At 48.8% G+C, this 20,981-nt stretch overlaps 9 protein-coding genes across 9 annotated transcripts; 5 read left to right on the top strand and 4 right to left on the bottom strand.

The window, feature by feature from the left end:
• Positions 1-23: 23 nt before the first annotated feature.
• On the top strand, positions 24-2,270 carry ASPWEDRAFT_598688 (putative lysophospholipase). The gene is made up of 3 exons (XM_040838481.1): positions 24-1,455; positions 1,503-1,867; positions 1,921-2,270. The coding sequence occupies exons 1-3, from the start codon at positions 474-476 to the stop codon at positions 2,248-2,250; spliced, it is 1,677 nt and encodes a 558-aa protein (XP_040686627.1). The 5' UTR covers positions 24-473; the 3' UTR covers positions 2,251-2,270.
• A 1,693-nt stretch (positions 2,271-3,963) lies between these two features.
• Positions 3,964-5,503, top strand: ASPWEDRAFT_598785 (NmrA family NAD(P)-binding protein). The gene is made up of 2 exons (XM_040838483.1): positions 3,964-4,921; positions 4,979-5,503. Exons 1-2 carry the CDS (start codon positions 4,278-4,280, stop codon positions 5,391-5,393), a joined length of 1,059 nt encoding a protein of 352 aa, XP_040686628.1. The 5' UTR covers positions 3,964-4,277; the 3' UTR covers positions 5,394-5,503.
• Positions 5,504-7,364: 1,861 nt separating this feature from the next.
• On the top strand, positions 7,365-8,534 carry ASPWEDRAFT_115360 (histone chaperone napB; the record flags this gene model as incomplete). Its single annotated transcript, XM_040828576.1, has 3 exons — positions 7,365-7,479; positions 7,533-8,369; positions 8,422-8,534. The coding sequence occupies 3 exons, from the start codon at positions 7,365-7,367 to the stop codon at positions 8,532-8,534; spliced, it is 1,065 nt and encodes a 354-aa protein (XP_040686629.1).
• Positions 8,507-9,614, bottom strand: ASPWEDRAFT_598745 (SNARE domain protein). Its single transcript, XM_040838482.1, has 3 exons — positions 9,449-9,614; positions 8,743-9,380; positions 8,507-8,688 (listed from the first exon to the last, which is right to left on the bottom strand). The coding sequence occupies exons 1-3, from the start codon at positions 9,481-9,483 to the stop codon at positions 8,612-8,614; spliced, it is 750 nt and encodes a 249-aa protein (XP_040686630.1). The 5' UTR covers positions 9,484-9,614; the 3' UTR covers positions 8,507-8,611.
• On the bottom strand, positions 9,468-10,877 carry ASPWEDRAFT_42987 (uncharacterized protein). Its single transcript, XM_040835923.1, has one exon. The coding sequence runs from the start codon at positions 10,805-10,807 to the stop codon at positions 9,746-9,748; it is 1,062 nt and encodes a 353-aa protein (XP_040686631.1). The 5' UTR covers positions 10,808-10,877; the 3' UTR covers positions 9,468-9,745.
• Positions 10,878-11,535: 658 nt separating this feature from the next.
• ASPWEDRAFT_42989 (uncharacterized protein) lies at positions 11,536-14,133 on the top strand. Its single transcript, XM_040835924.1, has one exon. It carries the CDS (start codon positions 12,012-12,014, stop codon positions 13,956-13,958), a length of 1,947 nt encoding a protein of 648 aa, XP_040686632.1. The 5' UTR covers positions 11,536-12,011; the 3' UTR covers positions 13,959-14,133.
• Positions 14,134-14,387: 254 nt separating this feature from the next.
• On the top strand, positions 14,388-16,947 carry ASPWEDRAFT_115612 (putative C6 transcription factor; the record flags this gene model as incomplete). Its single annotated transcript, XM_040828597.1, has 8 exons — positions 14,388-14,447; positions 14,516-14,539; positions 14,637-14,758; positions 14,823-15,283; positions 15,335-15,633; positions 15,691-16,107; positions 16,171-16,412; positions 16,482-16,947. The coding sequence occupies 8 exons, from the start codon at positions 14,388-14,390 to the stop codon at positions 16,945-16,947; spliced, it is 2,091 nt and encodes a 696-aa protein (XP_040686633.1).
• Positions 16,948-17,234: 287 nt separating this feature from the next.
• Positions 17,235-19,326, bottom strand: ASPWEDRAFT_114955 (LCCL domain-containing protein; the record flags this gene model as incomplete). Its single annotated transcript, XM_040828537.1, has 2 exons — positions 17,235-18,807; positions 18,860-19,326. The coding sequence occupies 2 exons, from the start codon at positions 19,324-19,326 to the stop codon at positions 17,235-17,237; spliced, it is 2,040 nt and encodes a 679-aa protein (XP_040686634.1).
• Positions 19,263-19,830, bottom strand: ASPWEDRAFT_598870 (uncharacterized protein). Its single transcript, XM_040838484.1, has one exon. It carries the CDS (start codon positions 19,718-19,720, stop codon positions 19,355-19,357), a length of 366 nt encoding a protein of 121 aa, XP_040686635.1. The 5' UTR covers positions 19,721-19,830; the 3' UTR covers positions 19,263-19,354.
• Positions 19,831-20,981: the final 1,151 nt, after the last annotated feature.

Below are 20,981 nucleotides of genomic sequence, written 5' to 3' on the forward strand. Positions count from 1 at the left end.
TGGTGGAGAGTTGCTTTTAAAGTTGGCGGCCCCATCGACACCCAGATTGTGCGGCCGAAAACCTCGCACTTTTAGCGGCGATTCATCCACGACCCCAACTGTACGTAATTAGGACGGCCGTTGACCGGAGAATCGACCGCTGGGTTTGGAGAAGCTCACAGAAGGTTCATCATAATAAAGTGATGGTTTCTTGCTCTGTGCTAAATTTCACAGTTGGGGAAATTATGCCTCGTTAATATCGTCATCTCGATTGGATCGCTCGCTTCATCGCTCGTTTTGTTCAACTACAGGGTTATCAAATAAAAATTAGAAATCTTCAAGCCTTTATCGGGGTCGATATCAAGAGTGTCTTCAAGCTTTTTTCCCCCGCAGTGCTGTTATCGTCTCGAAAAAAATCAGACTTGGCAACATCACCTTGCATTTGCGACAAGAAAATCAGTTTATATTATAACAGCCTTTAGAAAATCGTCACCATGGCACTTTCGGAAGCTACCATCCCCGAACTGCTTGAGCAGGAGTCGGACAGCACAATCCCTGAGTCCAGGGTGCTGATTATTATGACAGGAGGAACCATTTGTATGCGACCTTCGCCATCGGGTTATGTGCCAGCTCGCGGGTTCCAAGATGCCTGTTTGGCTCGAGTTCCTACATTCAACGATGGCTCTCATAGCGTCTCAATGGATGTGGTCGTGAATGGAGACGGCGAGCGCAAAGGCCATAAGAGCCTGCGCACGCCTCAAACGGCCTACGGCCGACGAGTACGATACACCGTTTTCGAATTCGAGGAACTGCTTGACAGTAGCTCCATTGACGCCAAGGGTTGGGCTCAGATTGCGCGAACAGTCGAGCGAAATTACACCCTGTTTGATGGATTCGTAGTGCTCCACGGCACAGACAGTTTGGCTTATACCTGCTCGGCACTGAGTTTCATGCTGCAAAATCTGGGCAAGCCGGTCATTCTGACAGGATCACAATCCCCCATGCTCCAGCTTCAGACTGATGCAACCGACAATCTGCTTGGATCGCTGGTGGTGGCTGGCCACTTTATGATTCCCGAAGTGTGTCTATTCTTCGACAACAAACTATTCCGCGGAAACCGATCCATCAAGGTGGCAGCAAGCGACTTTTCGGCTTTTAACTCTCCCAACTGCGCACCGCTGGCAGTGACGACATCGATGCGCACCAACGTGAACTGGGAGTTGGTGAACCGACCCAAAAACATCCAACATTTCAGTATCCAAACGAACCTCGACACGACTCATGTGGCATGTCTGCGTATTTTCCCCGGTATCAAGCCCGAAATGGTGGATGCTGTGTTGAAACTCGAGGGACTGCGTGGTTTGGTTTTGGAGACGTTTGGAGCTGGAAACGCACCGCACGGTCAAGATAATGCCATGACCAATGTGTTTGCGGCCGCTATTAAGAGAGGAATCGTGATTGTCAATGTCACACAGTGTAGGTATTTTCCTGGATTTATTATGGCTGCTTGCTGACTTTATTAGGTTTGACTGGCAGTGTTAGCCCGGTGTATGCCACGGGTATGAGCCTCTCCCGAGCTGGTGTGGTTGCTGGTCTCGACATGACCACCGAGGCAGCACTGACGAAGATGGCATATCTACTTGCCCTTCCCGATGCTACACCGGAATCGGTTGCGAAGGACATGTCCATCTCGCTTCGGGGCGAATTGACCGAGACCTCTCAGCCTCTCTTCAGTCACCCCGACGGAGCGCTTCCCGAGCGGGTCCAGACCCTCACTATTCTCGGATATGCCATCGCACATGGAGATCTGGAGCGAGTACAGGATATCGTAAAATTGGAGCACTACTGGATTTTTAACGACGAGGACTACTCTGGCAACACGCCTATTGTAAGTACCCCATGGCACCACTACTGAAAAGGTTTGACCGCTAACTCGAGCAGCACCTGGCGGCATCATCGCCCTCGATTGCTATCCTTCGATTTCTACTTCTCCAGGGTGGATCCGTGCATATTCGCAACCGTGCCGGACGGACCCCACTGTTCCTGGCGGCCAACGCAGGTCTATCGGAGCACGTCCTTCTTCTGCGCAAGTCGGGAGCGCATCTGCACTCGGAGGAACGGCCCGCGGCGGAGCTTCTTGCGCGACGGAGACCTGGAATCTGGGGGTTGGCTGGGATTGGACCGAGGGAGATCAGTGAGCGGGAGATGGAGGAGGAGTATGGATCAGAAAGAACAATTGTGCGGGCGATGGCAGGGTCAGCGCCATCATGATCTGATTATTTTTGATAAAGTACCGCATAGCATGGAATGTTAGAATGATTGATGCACGATGATGCCATAATAGATGGGAGGGATGAACCCACCAATGAAGGGATGACCACATGAGTCGAAAAGAGGACATTGTCCGACAAAATGTTGCAATCTAGCGACAGTGAATTGTTTTTTTTTTTTCCCGCGGAGATGTTGATCCATGTGGATATCGGGTAGACGACCCGTAGCCGAAGCCAAGGAGTCAACCATCACCATCAATGATCAACCCTGTCAGAATGTCAGACAGAGCGTCGCAATACCCCTCCTACGCTGAGTACCTGGATAGCAGCTATGGCAATAATAACCTTGATAAGGCTTGAGAATGAAGTGATCACCAGACCCAAATCGGAATTCGGAATGACTCTGGGTGGTTTGTTTGTCTGACTGACCGCAAATGCAATATGAATTGGAGTCGGGCTTGGCGTGCTGGATTGGTGGATGTGAGTGGATGGCTGGAAGGGGCTGGGATGAGTTGATTCCAACACGTTGTGCTGACTTGGATTGCAAGTTGACAGTTGTTGGTGGATATACAGAGAGGGAATCGGAGATGGTGAGAGGGCCACGTGAGGTCTACTGTTGCATTATAATATGATTCAGTCAGATAATTCTATTATTACTCTACTATTAATATTATTTTATTGTATATTACCTACACTGTTCTATATATTTTAGATGGTCTACTGTGTCTATGTATGCTGTACAGTCATGTGTGTACTTCCCCAGAACACATGATCTTCTACATACTACATACACTCATCATGAAGCCATAAAATCAAAATCATAATATTAAGATCTCCCGGCGATCCAGTCCAGACACACCGTTTGGCCCTCTCGAGTCGACGTGCAGCCGAAGTTACGTAAAAGCATACCAGCTGGAGCTGGAATTGCAGCCGGTCTAATGCTCTTATTTGCTCGCCTGGCTGGCATCACATCTGCTCTCCACCGGTCGACACTTCACCAGTTGGAGACTGTGTTCCCATTACTTGATAACTTTTATATATTGGCTCCAGCCCTATGCTCCATCGGATGGAAATCGGAGCTGGTTTTTATTTTATGTTTTATTCAATTTTTTAATGCTTTTTTTCTGAATTTTTATCGGTTGTATTCTCAATTCCATCGCGGTTTTGTTCTAACTGTGCGAACCCCAGAATTGCCCAGAGTCCAGACAGTTACTGCATCCAGTCTAGCAGGTCTATCGACATCCACTGGATATATTCTCCTGTGGCATCATAAATCATTTCGCGGCTTCATCTTCTCGTGGTCACAAAATCCTCGGAACCAAACCTTGGTTCAGATCCACGCATTTTTTTTTTTTTTCGCGTCTTTTTTTACCCATCCTATTTTTTCTCTTCGCCTGTAAATCAATCACGACGTGAAATCATAGCCTCAACTATACTGGGCCGGTATTATCGTCTCCACCTCCTCATTCTCTTCTCTCCATCAGCATCATCCTCTATCCTCTATCCTACCACCTTGTGAGCACGAGCAGCAGGCTGTTCCACTCTCCGCCTGGGCCCAAACAGTGTCGGTCTGGAATATTTATCACTCCATTTATTATTTCCTGCTCTTCTTTTTTTCTTTTTTTTTTTTCTTTCGATTATTATTTCATTGCACCATCTCTTCTCTCCATTGCGGCATTATCTAATAGCAATCGACCGTTGTGATCAAACAAAGATCGCTCGCCCCGCTGCCTCTTCCTTCGATTCCCATTACATATTCCCTTCCCTTCCTGCTTTTCTCTCTTTTCCCCCTCCGCCGCTGCAGCCCACCACCAGACTACCCCACTGCTGCGCCTTTTTTGTCCTTTTGAAGCTGTCCCTTCCTGCTTGTTTCCAATTGCTTCTTTCTCTCTTCCCCCGGATTCTTCTTGATCTTCCCTCCTCCCCATACTTGGCTACTGGATACTCCTTTATCTACTCTTTCTTCCCCCTCTTCTTCCTCCCTTCCTCCTCCTACTACTACCCCGCATATTCTTACAATCTACCCGGATGACACAACCAAAGAAGACTATCGCCGTTGTCAACGCCACCGGCCGGCAGGCCGCCTCCCTTATCCGCGTTGCCTCCGCCGTTGGACACAATGTGCGCGCTCAGATCCATTCCCTCAAGGGCCTCATCGCAGAGGAGCTCAGAGAGCTACCCAACGTCACACTCTTCCAAGGCCCGTTGCTCGACAATGTGCCCCTGATGGACGAACTCTTCAAGGGCGCCAACCTCGCTTTCATCAACACTACATCACAATCCGGCGACGAGGTCGCGATCGGTCGTGCATTGGCTGACGCTGCCAACCGCGCCGGCACTATCCAGCATTACATCTACAGCAGTATGCCTGACCACTCCGTCCATGGGCCCTGGCCCCCTGTCCCTCTGTGGGCCCCCAAGTTCACCGTGGAAAACTACATCCGCCAATTGGGTCTCCCGGCCACCTTTGTCTATGCGGGTATCTACAACAACAACTTCACCAGTCTGCCCTACCCTCTCTTCCAGATGGAGTATATGCCCGATGGGAGCTTTGAGTGGCATGCGCCGTTTGACCCGGATACTCCCTTGCCTTGGTTGGATGCCGAGCATGACGTTGGGCCGGCGCTGCTTCAGATCTTCAAGGATGGTCCTAAGAAATGGCACGGTCATCGGTAGGTTTCATCGTTTTTTCCTATATTAGGCTATCTGATCCCAACTGACTGGACTAGGATTGCCCTCACATTCGAAACCCTGTCGCCCACCCAGGTCTGCGCGGCTTTCTCTCGCGCCTTAAATCGCCCCTGCAACTATGTTCACGTGCCGAAGATCGAGATCAAGGTGAATATTCCTCCAGGTTATCGGGAACAGCTGGAGGCCCTGGAGCTGGTCTTTGGACAAGGCAATGCACCTTACTTTCCCCAACCCGAGTTCTCCCGTCCTGCAGCTGGTTCGCCAAAGGGGTTGGGCCCGGCAAATGGCAAGGGTGCCGGCGCAGGAATGATGCAAGGTCCTGGAGGGGTCATTTCGCTTCGAGTGACCGACGAAGCCCGGCATTTGTGGCAGGGCTGGCGAGATATGGAGGAATATGCCCGTGAAGTCTTCCCAGTGGAAGAAGAAGCCAACGGATTGGACTGGATGCTATGAACTGTCCACCAACTTTTTTGACTTCTATTTTTTTTTTTTTTTTTTCCACCCTTTTTCCCCTTCCAGCTGTTGCGTCAGGTCGCACAGGACGGTCGGTGAGGGGGACCTTGTCGCTTTGACATTTCCAGCAGCACGTTGCGTGCCGTTCCCGAGCGCCGATTGGTTGGCGCGGATAGTCAGCACCTGCGCCCACCACAGCTGCCACATTTATTTTTCTCCATGTCTCATTTTCATCTTGCATTGTTGGCGAATTGGCCTGGGTTTTTTTTTTTCTATTTTGGGGGAAATTTTGGAAGATATGGCCCAATCTCTTCTCTTCTCTTCTCTGAAAAAGTTGTAATGATTTTCTGTTTCCCTCTGTTTTTTCTCACTCACCTCACTCTTCTTATCTCACCATCCTGGATGAAAACGGATGTCACGAATTTTGCAGCGCCCATGACGCATGACATTGAATGAGTGGCCGGTCCAAGGATTTCGGCCATCAAAAGTTGATTTTCTGTTCATTTTCTGTTCATTTTCTTTCTTCGGTTTTTTATTCCCCATGGGTATTCAGACTTGAAACCCGTTTACTTTAATCATCGGTGGCTCTTTGATGATTGCTTATGTTTGATTCTTCTTTTTGCAAATTTGCATATGTTAGCTTCATCCAGCTTACTTGCTATAGATAGATAGCTATAATGCGTGGGACCAAAGACACACAACACTCGAACTGGGGCATGAAAGTACGAGTAAAAAATCAAATCCAGAGTTCAAAGCTCCCAATATACAAGAAATATGTATATGGAAGTACCCTTATCCAACATTAACCTCCTTATATACTGTAGTCTGTAGGTGAATGTCGATTTAAACTATATCTCACCCACCCCCACAATGATCAATCAAAATCAAGATAAGACAAACAAAGGAAAAAGCAATGAGAGGCGAAAAGAAACTTAGGTTATCTGGCTGGTTGTTGTTAACTTCAAGGGTTTTCCCGAATGATCTTCGCTGCATGGGTTTTTTATACTTTGAGAGGGATTTTGGATGACTTCACTGGGTATAGTTGGGGCGTTATAGCTTACTGTTAGGTGCTGTACCTAGGTGATGGTTACGATGTTGGTGATAGGTATATAGTACTAACACTCAACATAGGTAGTTACATAGGTAGATAGGTAGATAAAATGGTTGAAATGAAATGGATATATCGACTAGGATCCAACACTTTCATCTTCTAGGTATACCTACTCATACTCATACCCATAATAAGACTGTCAAACGCCGTAAACGCACGTGCTTCCACCAAGCCACTGACATCGACTGCTGAGCCTGATCGGCGAAAATTCTGCACTCGGCCTACGCCATAGCTTAGAGGGGCTAACTTACTAAAAGGGACTCCATAAAAAGAAAAAGTAAGACTAGGCCGGACTAGCAATTGTGATGTGATGATTTTTTCTTTTGTTTTGGTTTTGTTTGATTTTTTTTTTTATGGTTAATTAAGGAGGTATATGGAGAGGGTGGAGTACGGAGTAACTACGGAGTTAAGTGGTTGGAGGGGAAGAGGGGGGGTTTATTTATGGTTAAGAATTATTGTTGTTTACTCTGTTGATCAGTTTTCTGCGTATACTAGTAGATACCACTCAATATACTAGAAGTACATATAATCTTTATGTATAGTCTGTATACTATTCTTATTAATTATACTATATTATATCTTAAATCCCTGGTGGTAGTCTGTTGTAGTATTCGCATGTGACATCACCTGACCCCAAAGCGGCAGACAAGTCGAGAATCATCGAATCGTTTCGTTTCGTCTTCTGCGCGCGAAGCTGACCAGAGCAGAGTTTTTGAATTTTTTTCCTACTAGTCTCCATTTTTTTTCCCTTATTTCATCTCTTTCCCTTCCCTTCTCCTTTTTCCTTTTTTGCTTTTCTTCATCCTCTTATCTTTATACCCGTACATAAATCAATTCCTACATACACACCTTTTCACATCATGTCTGCCGAAGAAGCACAGTTGGAGCAGTTCGAGATGCCTGGTATCCCCAGAGAGGCGGCGAAGAAGATCTCGCATTTGGAGGAGGAATTCACTCGCGCTGAGGTTGATCAGCGTATGTTTTTTTCTACATTGGCTTTTTTCATTCGATCTTTCTAACAATAACAGTGCGCAAGTCCATTCCCATCTTGGAACCCCTCTACCAGAAGCGCAACCAGATCATCACAGACCCCGAGGTTCAGGGTGACTTTTGGATCCGTGTTTTCTCCAATGCCCCCGCCGAAATCGACGAGTACATTCTCCCCACCGACGCCGCTGTTCTGGGATCCGCTCTCAAGAACTTGACCGTTGAGCGCTTCGAGGTCAATGAGAAGGGTGAGGGCGAGCCCCGCAGCATTCGTCTCACCTGGGAGTTCCACGGCGGCGAGGAGAACCCCTTCTTCGAGAACGAGAAGATCGTCAAGGACTTTTACTGGCGCAAGCAGGTCACCAAGTCTGCCAAGGGTAAGAGCAGGACCTGGGAGGGTCTTGTCTCCGAGCCCGTGCGCATCAACTGGAAGAAGGATATGGATCTCACCAAGGGTCTGCTCGATGCCGCTTGTGACTTGGCTGAGGCCGAGAAGAAGAAGGGTGGTGACCGCAAGAAGCTGCCCGAGTACGAGTCGCTCGTCAAGAAGGTCAGCGAGGCTGAGGCCGAGGCCATGAACGATGACGACGAGGATGACGAGGACCCCAGCCCCGCTGGCATCAGCTTCTTCGCTCTCTTCGGTTACCGTGGACGTGATGTCACCGCCGAGCAGTCCAAGGAGGCCACCAAGCAGGGTGAAGAGAGATGGGCCAAGATCGTCAAGGGTGAGGCCGTTGACGAGGATGACGATGATGAAGACGATGACGATGAGGACGACGATGCCGATGACTTGGAAGAGGCCGAGATCTTCCCCGATGGAGAGGAGGTCGCTATCTCTCTTGCTGAGGACCTCTGGCCCAGTGCTCTCAAATACTATGGTTCGTGTTTTCCCTTGCAAAACGCTATGTGACAATGGCTGACTTGTAGTAGTGCAATCGTTTGAGCTCTCTGAGGAACTCTCCGAGATTGACGAGGACGAGCTTGAAGATTTGGATGACGAGGAGGATGCGTCGTCGCACCCCCGCAAGAAGACCAAGGTCTAATGATTGGGCGATTCCATCTATTTGTCCAAATACCCCAAAACAAAACGCCATGCCTTTATCTGTTTCCCATGTATTTATCACAGAGCAATGACCAAAATTAATAATAGTACGAGCACGAAAATGAGTGTTGCAATGCAGAATGAAGATATTGTATCTTGTAAAAGTTAGCATGACTCCAACCTTTGTAAACCAAAAAAAAAAAACGTACCTTCATTCTTCCGGATGATATGCTTCAACTTGGACACCCCACTCTGTAGCTTCCCTCCAACCCGATCAGCCATCGTATCCACATCCCCAATGATAACAGCCTGCTCCTCCAACTCCCTCCCCATATCATTCGCCTGGTCTCGTAGATTCCCTACAGTCCGAAACACCCCATCCAACTGCTCATCCTGCTCATGCATCAACTCCACCTGCCGCTGCTGCTCCATCGAAGCATAGTAATCATCCCCTCCCTCCTCCGCAGAAGGCGACAGGAGATTATCAAAATCCGCCGGGTTCGGTAACCCAGGAGACTTGGCCCCGGCAGCAGCCCCTGTCGCAGCAGACGTCACAGCGCGCTTCAACTCCTGCCTCATATTCTCGATCTCGGCGCCGACATCCTGTACCAGTTTTCGGCGGCGCTGCACCTCCTCTATTTCTAGGCCATAGCGGTAGGGATCGTGTTCGATTGCGCGGACGCTTTCGATGAGGTCGTCTAGGTCTGCATTGAGCTCTGTTAACGTGGTCTCGAGTTCGGTGCGCGCTTGTTGGAGTTCGGGGTTTGTGGCGGATTTGGTGAGAGAGCGGATACGAAGGTACGAGGAGAAGAGGGGTCTGGCAGTTTGGAGGGTGGAGAGGACGTCCCTGTTGTATAGCTGGTTAGCTCTTGATGCTTTGCTGGCTGGATGGGTTGCCTTGGGAGATGAGCTCACGCTTGGACTTGGAGGAAAGGGTCTGAGGGATCCATTATTGCAAAATGTGTATTGTTGTGATAAAAAAGAATGTTAATCCAAGGATGAATGGGCTAGATGCTATTGGTTAGGGTATTGAACGTGGTTGGATGTTGTTGATGTTGCCTTTCAATCGAGGATTCGGAGACGCTTCCAGATGCTTGGCGGTCGGGCCTGCGGAGTCTAAGAATTCGGACAAGTATCTTCAACGGTCGGGAAAGAACAGATTGACTAACATTGTAATTACTTTATTCTTCAAAAACTCTATGGAATCTTACTCTATAATATAGTACTAAACTGCCCCGTCATGAATGCGCGATGCAGACCAACATGCCGTTGACTCCACATCTCCCTCAAATACCTCTCCGCAGCACGATTGTATTCCCGCCCGCGAGCATCAATCAGCACTGGCTTCACGCTCCAGCTTCTGGCGCGTCGCTTGCAATCGCAGTCCTGGCATCCTAGATTCGGCTCATTCTTCCAAGCTTGCCAGTAATCGTCCAGTGGATCTGAGTAATAGCAGACCCGTACTCCGTTTTCCATAACCTTCTGTTTCTCTCCTATATCGCAGCACGTTTTCTCCGGGCTTAAAAACAGCTTCGCCAGAGAACGCGGTGACTGCTGCAGAAGAAACCAGGAAATCACACTGTATTCATTTTTGGCGTCTCGGTGCCAGTCCCTAGGACCGTGTCTCAACAGCATTCGCTCTGTGAGCTCCCGCAGCATTCGAAGTGCGGCGTGGAAATCGATCTCGGTTTGCTCATCCAGGCTTCCTCGGAATTCTAACCGTCTCTGTCCGATGTCTGCTTCGCCTGCGCCCCATTTCAGAACCGTATAGATGTGATTTCTATGTTCTTCATGGGAGATCGATTGTCGTTTGTGTTCCGGGAACTTGTCATAGTCGTCTAGCAGCTGGGTAAATGCTAGCAACCGTCCCGTAACAACTGGGGATGGATTCTTTTTCCCTCGTTGCTTCGATCCACTCATTTCGCAACCTATGTCTGAGAAATGAAAGAGCACGTACAGCCCCCGTTCCAGACGTTGGGCAAGTTGTAACTCCGCATCCATATTCATTTCCGCATCCCCGTCATTGGAAAATTGGCCCCATACAGAGGGAACGATGCGACGGGCTAGCTTCTGCGCTGTGTCCTGTCGCTGGGAGAATCTTTGGAGGGTATGCATCGTCAGTGGCATTTGGCGACCCGTGAATGGGTTTAGAGTTAGGACAGGGTCGAATTCAGGAATGCCGTTGGACCGGATGAACCATCCACAGATATGCGGTTCAAGCATCTCGATGGCATCGCGTGTGGCCTTATTAAGACAACTTAGTGTGAGGGCCATAGATAAGTCGCCCTGAATGATAATCTGGAAGAGTACATCGGCGACATGGCCAAAAGGCCTTTGCCTTTGATTCGTTGCCGGGTTCAACATCTGATCGAAACGATTGTTAGAACTCTTGAACATTGCAAGTGTTGGATCTAGAACCTACTATGTGTTCTATCCAAAGATATAGTCACTCAACCGGTGGTGTACTTGAGAACGAACTCGATCCGCTCCATTTAACATAGCCTTGTATGCGGTCGCGATTTATTTGGGCAGAATCCCCTGTTGCTTAGCAGTAAGGGGACACCCTGAGTAATATAACTATGCAACCTTTAAGTATTCGATCCAGACGGTGTGACGTGTTGATCAAGAGTCAGCTGTGCTCCTGGCTGTAAATCCAGGCATGCAGACGCAAGATGATGCGGGATTCTCCAGAAACGAAGCAAACTGACTGGTCACTTTTTTTGACAAATGGCTCGGGGTGCATATGTCCAAGGGGGCAGTGTATCTTTCCAAACCCCTTGGAATGTTAAAATGCTTGAACTGAACGAGATCGTCACCGTCGGGCCACCCTGCTGCCGGTGCTGCGCTGCCAGCGCATCTTACGACGACTTTTCTATATATACGTGGGTAATGCCAGCACCCGAAACAGGTATTATCGAGGATCAATAGGAACTAGTGGAAGCTTGGTATGCGTCAATTTTCCACCGAGGCAATCTGCTATCACAACCTAACAGATGATCAGCAGTTTCAACGTGATACTATTCGCGATAGAGTGCCAATAGTGTCGCAGGTCCGGGGATCCGGAGGGAGAGTCTAATCCCTTTCAGGACTGACAGTTATCTGCATATGGGGAAGTCGAATCAAATGTCGTCCAGCGTAATCCGTTCCTTGGGATATGTGTTCTTCAAAATAGCCAGCACGAAGGATTGTGATGTCAACTGTTGTCGTGATCTAGATCTGCGGTTTGCTGGTGGAGCGCCCAAGTCCTCCAGCGCCAGGCGAGGCTAAACCGAATCCCGTAATCCCCCCTCCTCAAAAAATTTCTGGGTGATCTTCACTCCACCATGCTCGCTCTCTTCCCCGCAGTCCCCTTTTTCCTTATCTTTGTTGCTTTTTTTGAGACATTTCTGATCCAATTTCAAGTCATTCTTGGTGTCATCTGACCCTCGACGTCCAGTAATCTGGCTTTCTATCTTTTCTAAATCCATCGCGACGACGTATGCCACCTAAAATCCCACTCCCACTCTCCGACGAGTGGACGGACTCCGATGCTTACGTTGATACCCTCGTTTCTTTTGCGACCTCGTCCGACCTGTTTCGACACTTGTGCGGTGGAGTACATGTCCTCGATTTTCTGACCAGGGATCCGGATCTTTACGCCTCACTTCTACCAGCGGAATGGCGGGCTTTCTTCGACAAGCATGACATTCAGGATATTCTAGACCTTCTTCTCAGAGAGGCGGTTCAGCCACTCAGAGATCAATATGAAGGAACAGAGGGGTACAATGGGGAGAATGGCTGGAGAGGGGGCCCTTTCCCTCCGGCGGGCCTCTTGGACTACATTCACCAGATTCGACGGTTGAGCCTGAGAAGGGACTTTACCCCCTCCGAGCCCAAAAAACCGACTCTTCCAAGACAAATTTCCGTGGGCATGAATGTGAAAAAGTACCATGAGGTGGCACACTTTTCGAAATACGTGGATTCCCTTTGTGAAACCGTGAATCAGGAACGAGGCGAACCCATATCGCACGTTGTTGATTTCGGGTCGGGTCAGAATTATCTGGGACGGACGCTGGCTAGTCCTCCTTACAATAGGCATATCATTGCCATTGAGCGAAAGCACCAGTTTATCAGTGGTGCTAAAGGCATGGACATTCATGCGAAATTAGCGAAGAAAAAGCTTCGCCTCTACAATAAGAAGGAAGAAAAATGCAAGAACTGCAAAGAACCCGAGCCACCCGCTGAGAAATTGAAGCCGGTTCAAGATGTACCTGACAGTCCTGCTACAAATCTTTCGGGCGAGGATGAAGATTCCACCGTGATCAATGTCTTCCGTGATATGGACATTGATCCGGAAGAGATGAACTCCCCTCCCCATCGCAATGATACCAATGCCAAGTTGGCAAAGGCTCAAGAAAAAACTTCGGCGAAATCTGAAGAAGACCAGAGCAATCCCACGGGAGCTATGAGCTATATCGAACATAACATCAAAGATGGGTATTTGGAGCCTATCATCAAGGATGTGGTTGAATCCCCACCAGAGAGAATTGGAGCGGTCAATTATCAAGAGAAACCCATCGTTTCAAACGGCAATGAAGAATCAAAGGACGCAAATGTCATGGTTATTTCTTTGCACTCCTGTGGTAATCTACTTCACCATGGAGTTCGGTCTTTAACCCTCAACCCATCCGTCAAAGCTATCGCGATGATCGGGTGCTGCTACAACCTTGTCACCGAAAGACTTGGCCCTGCTACATACAAGATTCCTACTCTCCGATCGGCCCATCCTCGTTTGTCAGCGGATGCCACTGCCTATGACCCTCATGGCTTCCCGATGTCGAAACGGTTTGAAGAGTATCCCCATGAGAGCGGGACCGGTGTAAAACTGAACATCACGGCAAGATCAATGTCCTTGCAGGCTCCTTACAACTGGGGCAGGCGAGACAGTGAAGAATTCTTTACCCGTCATTTCTATCGATCCCTTCTCCAACGCATCCTGGTAGATCGAAATATCGTGGAAAAACCCGCCATCCCAACAGATCTGTACGAGGAGACGAAACCTGATGGCTCGATTGCAGCAGGCAACCCGCTCATTGTTGGCTCTTTGCGAAAATCCGCATTCACATCCTTTACTTCATATGTTCGCGCTGCGGTGGAGAAGCTGAGCCGTGATCCAAACTACGGCGAAAAGATCCAAGCTGAGATGGGGAAGATTTCCGATGAGGATTTGGATCGCTATTTGAAAGATTATTGGCACACAAAGAAGAACCTCGGTGTGACCTGGGCCTTGATGGCCTATAGCGCCTCCTTGGTTGAAGCACTGATTGTTGTTGATCGATGGCAGTTCCTGCGAGAGCATGACTGTGTCAAGGATGCCTGGGTTGAGCCTGTCTTTGATTATGGCGAAAGTCCCCGGAACCTGGCCGTCATCGGAATTAAGAAGTGATGGCACAATCGGCCACCTACATGGAGATAGAAGTTCGTCTATCATGACGGATCAACTTCTTCTCTAATGATTATGATCATCCGTGGAATATAGACTAGATATATCTCCATTTGATACCCTTTAGAATAAAAAGTTAGTCGTTTTATAGAAATATATTATAGATTTCCATTATACAGACAACTCTTAGTAAATCTCATTCAAATAATTTATGAAGACAGTTGATGCCAAAATCAGGTGGCAAGGCAGCAGAATTTCCTCTTCTGGCCTCGGAGTCCGCGGGTTCCGACGCCTCACATCTCCTCCACCGACAACAAATAATTCCCACGAGAATCTTCGCAAGCATCGAGAGTCAGCGGTTATCGTCATCATTCGGTCTATTTTCTAATTGGGTGCGATCTAAATCGGTATATATTACACACTATGAACGACATGGAGGCCGAGGGTGCCGAGAGCGACGATAGAGAACAGCCACTTGGCACCCGACGTGCGGTGAGTAGCGCAACATTCTTGCGGCTGCGATTAATTTCATGACATGCATTGGTTCTAATAGTAGGTAGTGCGATCAATGTCGTATTCGAAAGGTAAATCATGCAATGCAATTCGTCGGTTACGTGTTGGGCCCTGGGCCACAGCTGTTCGAACACCACTCTAACGAGCATCTATCTCCGTATGGCTTAGATCCGCTGCGATAAACGCTCGCCATGTTCGAACTGCCGTAGCTCTCAGACCATCTGTCGCTCCACAGGTGCTGGACAGAAGCCCCGAGAGACCCGCCGGCGGGTCTTGATCTCAAGTCAATAGTATGCTATGGATCTGTGTCCACTGGATCTGGTTCATTGTTCATATGCCCTAACCTGCATCTAGTGAGCAGAAAATAGATCTCATCGAGGAACGTCTCGCGGGCATAGAAGAAGCTATCCGAGGCTTGAAGCCTGCTGCTACCCCCAGTACTGCCCCTACTACTGTGGAGACCAGTTATCATAAACCGATTACACCCTCGGCATCCGGGTATGCCTCCAGTACAACTGCGCTTGATCACCATGAATCTGCATTTGAGGGAAGCTCGTCTCTAGCTGCGCATTCAGCATATGCCAGTCAATTCCTGGAAACGGCCGTCTCGCGAGGTGCGCTTCAGACGTCCAGCCCGAAGATCAACGAGGCATTGTATACTCTCAAACAGATTGTCAACATGCAGGACAATCAAGCGCATTCTTCATCTCGTGAAGTACGGTTTCCGAACAAGACGTCTATTCCCGGGTCCAAGTTACAAAATCTGACTCTACCCCCAACGGAGGTTGTCGTGTCATTGTTGCGGACTCTTAAGGGTATGAAGCATGTCTTCTGTGGCGGTTTGCTCTGTTTTTGACAAATTATAGAAAGCGACCCGTCTATTCTGCAGGGGTTCTGCCCCTTTATCACAACGGATCGATTCATTGAAAAATGCCGTGATGTCTACTTCGCCACCGAGGATTACTCGGACGCTACCTTCATCGTGGTCAACGGGGTGATCTATTACGTCTTGATGGAATATGGCTTCACGTCCAATGACCAAAAGGCTAAAGACGAAAATACTTCCTACCTCAATCTCTGTCGCAACAACCTGGAAACGGCCCTGTCTAACTTGAACTTTCTAATGCCTGCCAGAACGGAGTACATCGAAGCGCTTACTTTAGGGGTAACTTGCTACAACTCCTCATCCACTGGTCAGCCAATGTCACTAACCATATCTTAGGCTGTCTATGCCATCGAAATCTCAAAACCCACATTCGCCTGGACATTAACATCCACCGCGGCCCGACTATGCCAAACCCTCGGCTACCATCGAGCATCATCCACAGAACGCGACAAGCTCGTATCCCGCCTCTTCTGGTCCGTATACACCCTCGACAAAGTCCTATCATTACGTCTTGGGCGATCCTCTACCCTCCAGGACTACGACATCTCACTGGCGCAAGACTTCGATGCCGAAGGTATTCGCGAGCCCTGGAGAAACATGTATAATCTATGGATCAAGTTGGCCGGAATCCAGGGTAGAATATACGAACACCTGTACAGTCCTGCGGCGCTTTCTCAGCCTGAAAGTCAGCGGGTCTCTTATGCGTCTCAACTCGCATCTGAAATGCAATTGACTGTTCAGGAACCGTTCAGGGTATGTCGTTCCCCCATCAATCTGTAATGTAAAGTTTGCTCGCCCTTGCTAACGAATAAAAAGCAACTATGTTACAAATACGCCACCGATTCAAGCATGGAAGCCCTCTATATCAAATCCGACGAAGTCAGCCGTCTTTCCGTCTTAACGCTCATTTACAGAGCAATTCCTCCCCCAGCCGACTCTCCAAGTACTTTCATCACAGACTGTGTCGAGACAGCTCGAGAAGCGCTTGAATGCCATCAAGTCTGTCTGACTATCTTGAAAGAAAGCAACGAAGTCGTTAAATGCTCTTACATGCATTGGTACATACACCCCGGAACCCCCCCCCCCAACACAAAAAAGGCAACCTCTTAACATAAAGCTGTCATCAGGTCAATCCTCTACGCCCCCTTCGTCCCCTTCATCGTCCTCTTCTGCCACATCATCGAAACATCCTCCCAAACCGACCTCATCCGGCTAACGGACTTCGTCGCCTCCCTGCAACCCATCTCTTCTCTCTCCGAGGCAATCGCCAAGCTCTATCATCTCTGTCACGTGCTCACCACCGTTGCCCGGTTATACGTCGAAGCCAAGGACCAGGATCAAAATGACCAGACTCTTTTGTCGGTAGGTCAGGAGTTCGATACGTATCTGACTGCGTTGGGTTTGGCTCCGGTTGCTGGGGATGGGGAGGCGGTTGTGTCGGCGACGACAATGGCGGGGGATGGGATGGAAGGTGGTGGTGGTGGGAATCAGTATGCGCAGACTACGCAATTGGGAAATTGGTTCTCGGGAAATCAATATATGATGGGGTTGTTGGAGGGGGATCTGTCGTTTGATCCATCGGTTTGGTCATAGTCTTGATCTTTGGTTTATATATTTCAATTCATTGTACAATAATACTGGATAAGTGTAATCGTTGAGCATACGGGGTACGCTTGGACTAGGTTGTATCCAGAATGTAAATCATATATCCATTCGAAAGATCATAGCATCATTAACGAGAGTCAGAAGTTATCACTTCCACAGCAACGCCCAAAATCCATCATATACCAACAACCCATACCAAGGGTGTCTTGAGGTAACTCAGTCACAGGGTATAGATCTAATTTAAACAGTAAAAACAAATAGCATTTAAGCAAAGTCTATGCTTTGGGAGCAGGCGGTGGGATCCAAGCCCCATCCTTGAGCCAAACACCAGCACGACCATACTGGCCAGCCTCGGCCCCTTTCAGAAAAGCAAAACGGAAGAAGACATCCTCGGGCTCTTCATCATCATCCGGGTCTGTCAAATCAGAATCGAAATCATCAGGGTCGTTATCACCGAATCCTTCATGCCCATGTCGGTGCCATGTGAATTCGCCCCGCTTGTCCTCGTCAACGTATCCTCTCCACCGTTCAACGTCATTGACAAGAACCGATACGCCATCCACGCCCAGTTTTTCCATGCGCTCGTGCTCCCAAAGAGCGAAAGTGATGTTTCCGTTCCCATGGTAGGTTTCGTTTGAAGACCAACTGGGCAAGGCAATCTCCACTGAGTCCGTGATGTTGGGGTATGTGGCGCCCCACCAACCATGAGACCCAGCAGCTGGAGCCTCCTCTCCCAGGGCCGCAGGGGTTTCAATAATTGAAGCAAAACCCCATCTGGCGACACCGTTGACGAAAAGACCGAGCAGTAAACCTTGATATATCAAAGATGGGCGGGTAGAGAAGGCAGTCCCAGGCATGAGGAGAATGGCCAATATGTAATGGTGAATCCGAAGGCGAAGGCCTGGAAGGGGTAGCAAGATCAAGATAATGAGGCCCATGGTGCAGTAAATCTTGAGGTAGCGTGGCATAAGTCCACCCTGCCGAATTTGCCAGGCCTGGCTCAGAATGATCGAAATAACAATTGGGATCACAAAGGCCAAAGCCACCTTCGCCCCGGGCTGTTGCTGTATATCATGGGGCGTGAGGCGCTGGAGGGGAATCAATCTTGCAAATGTATAGTTATTCAACGCCCCAAAGAAAGCCGGTGGCAGATAGAGGAGTGTCTTGGTTAGCTGGTAGTTTGGCGAGGCGAGTGGGCTCAATAGCGGATAGGCGCAGAACTTGTATAGTACATAAGCCACAAACGCCGCGGGAAGCATCCGTGAAAGTAGGCTGGAAAGAAGATCGTCGAATTCAGTATACGTTGGAGGGTCAGACACCAACCCGACGTGCGAAAAGAGAATGAAAAAGGTGCTGAAGAACAGGACAGGCGGGGATTTGCAGAAAATCCAGAGAAGAGTAAGGGCAGCAATAGTGACACCAAGAAGCGTCCATCGAGGATCGTTAGGGCATGTCGCCTGCGACGAGGATAAATTGACAAAGCTAAAGGACTTGGGGAAGGTTGATGGAAATCCCGCGGACAGGATGCCATTCTGCTTGACGGAGGGAAAGGTGTGCGCTGCACCCTCAAGTTTCACAACACCACAACCACCAACAGTGTTCTTGATGGCACCCGAATGAATGGCAGCCTGGCAAACAAAACTGTCTGCTCGGTAGATCGCGGGAGATGTTGATTCAGACTCAGGTCCTCCGACGACAAGTCCTTGGTAGTTGTATGTCTCATTGCCGACCGTGTGAGGTTCCATCAACTTGGTATCCCGGCAATTCGCAGGGCAGCGAAAAGCCATCGTTGAAGCTGAAAATGGGCGACAATCATTTCCATTTAGACCACATCCGTTGCCAAAGTCCCTGTGAATAAAGTGTCAGCGGTCGCAGCGTGTGCAGGGGGAACTATACTAACCAGTAGGTCGTCGCACACGAAAGAGTAGTCGGCTGCCCATATCCTTCAATGTACCCCGAAGACCGAGAGACCAGCAAAACGGTGAGCCAAGGCGTAAACCAAGCAATATATAGCAGCAAAAGCAGTGAGATCTTATGCTTTCTCTTCGGGAAGAAATGTTCCAGGTACCGGACCGGGAGTTCTTGGAACTTTGGGAACAAGGGCTTGAGGAGCAGCGAATGCGGTGGATCGGGCCCTTTCACCCACTGAGCGGTAGCCCTTCCGGCCTTTCGCAAAGGCAGAGGCACCCATCCCCATCGAAAAGACTTTGATGATTCCCGTAGCCAGACGGGGATAATACGACTGCCAGTTTCTTCGTCTTGGGGTTGCAAGTCGGAAGCGTCGGGATCGACATTGGGATCTTCGTCATCGAGGAAAGGAGGGACATCATAGACCCGGACCGTTTCGCCTTGACCTTCACCAAACATGATGTGGTGAAGAAGTTGGTGGTTATATTTATCGAGCCAGCGATAGATAGATGTAAGAAAGAAGAGAGGAACAGCTCAGAAGATGGAGAAGCCGATGAAGCCGAACTTGGTGGGGGCCCCAGGCAAACGATCTAGACCAAACTAGAGAAACGAAGGGCGATCTGCGAAATTCAAATGGAGGTTTTTCGCAGCCCAGCGAAGGACATATTTTGTATTTTTTTTTTTCTGGTGTTTTATGAAATTGGAAGGACAATGATAAAGAGAGGAGAAGAGTGAAGAAGTAGGGAAGAAGGGAAGAAAGGAAGAAAGGATGGCAGCCTCTAAAGTCAGGCCAGTTCGTTTTCGGGTGTCGGCAGGATCGACAGGGAACCAATCGGGGGGCGCCATGGAGCATGTGGCACTGCTTATTTAAGCAGATGTCTGTCCATGGATTGCTGGACTGCGGTTTTTATTTTGATTTGAGGAAGAAGAAGAAAAGGAACGATTCCGTTTGAGAGATTGAGATTATTGTCAGATGAACTGCTAACTACTGCATGTATTTTCTTCATTGAGTGGGGACACTGGGTCTTCCCCAGTTCCTGTCGATAAGGCGATCAGAGCGGAATGCCCTGGCATGATGGCATCACAGCGCGGAGAAAACCTGCCTTCTATGGAGTACAGGCGCTGGCATTCCTTCGATGTGGCGATCAGAATGTTCATCGCTCTCATTCTCTCAATCAGATATATCATCTTACAGTCTATTTATGCTGTACTACAACCAGCAAGCTTGTCAAATGGCTCACCCGAGTCACATGGCACTAGACATGGGCAGATGACAGGACATCATCTTAGACAATTTACCCTGTCAGTATCTCTCAATCCAGCCCATTCAAAACTGTTCCCGTCCCTTCACCCTCATTCAGCACATCTAACTTTGTTCCTACAGCATAAAAGTTCTGGATAAACTCAAACATACTCATAGTTGGCCGTTTGTGGAGATCCGCGCCCGGACGATCATTGCCACCCACTCCTCCACGCCGTCCACGCAATGCCATCATGTCCGACTTACGCCACGGCACATCAGCCAATACCATTCCAGGGCCTGGCATTGGCAAACTCGGTCAAGGAAGCGTCGATCCCTTACCATGGTTCACTTTGGGGTCATCTCTTGCACATGGAGAATTTGGAGGCTTGCCACATCGCCGTGTTCTGCAACACACTCGACCACGCCACTGTCTTCCAGTGTCGGTAGGCACTGGCTGATGCTGTCCTTTACTTGCTAGGTAGTTTTGTATTGACGTCCTGGTTTAATCTACCCGTGTGGAAAGCTAGGATTTGTCTCCTGCGATGACTTGAATTTATGCCCATAAAGACAGATCAAGTCCAGACTCTGCATAGTATCTGCAGGCATCTTTTTTTAACCAAAATGCCTCTCAAAATTAAGATTCAACCACAAAAATCTAAGACATCGCCGGCGCATGTTTCTGTCCATGGACAGTTCCAGCGAGGTCGCGGAATAGCCCTGCGGTACTCCGTGCTTTAATCCGTCCGTACAGTACTTATTCTGTTGCAACTAATGCAGAGACTAGGCATCAACTCAATACTAGATTAATCCTTATCATGTCTTTGAGAAGAAAAAATCGAGCTAGGTTAGTCGATCACATGAAAGTGGTAGG

The sequence above is a fragment of the Aspergillus wentii genome (assembly GCF_001890725.1).
Source record: "Aspergillus wentii DTO 134E9 unplaced genomic scaffold ASPWEscaffold_6, whole genome shotgun sequence".
NCBI lineage: Eukaryota > Fungi > Ascomycota > Eurotiomycetes > Eurotiales > Aspergillaceae > Aspergillus > Aspergillus wentii.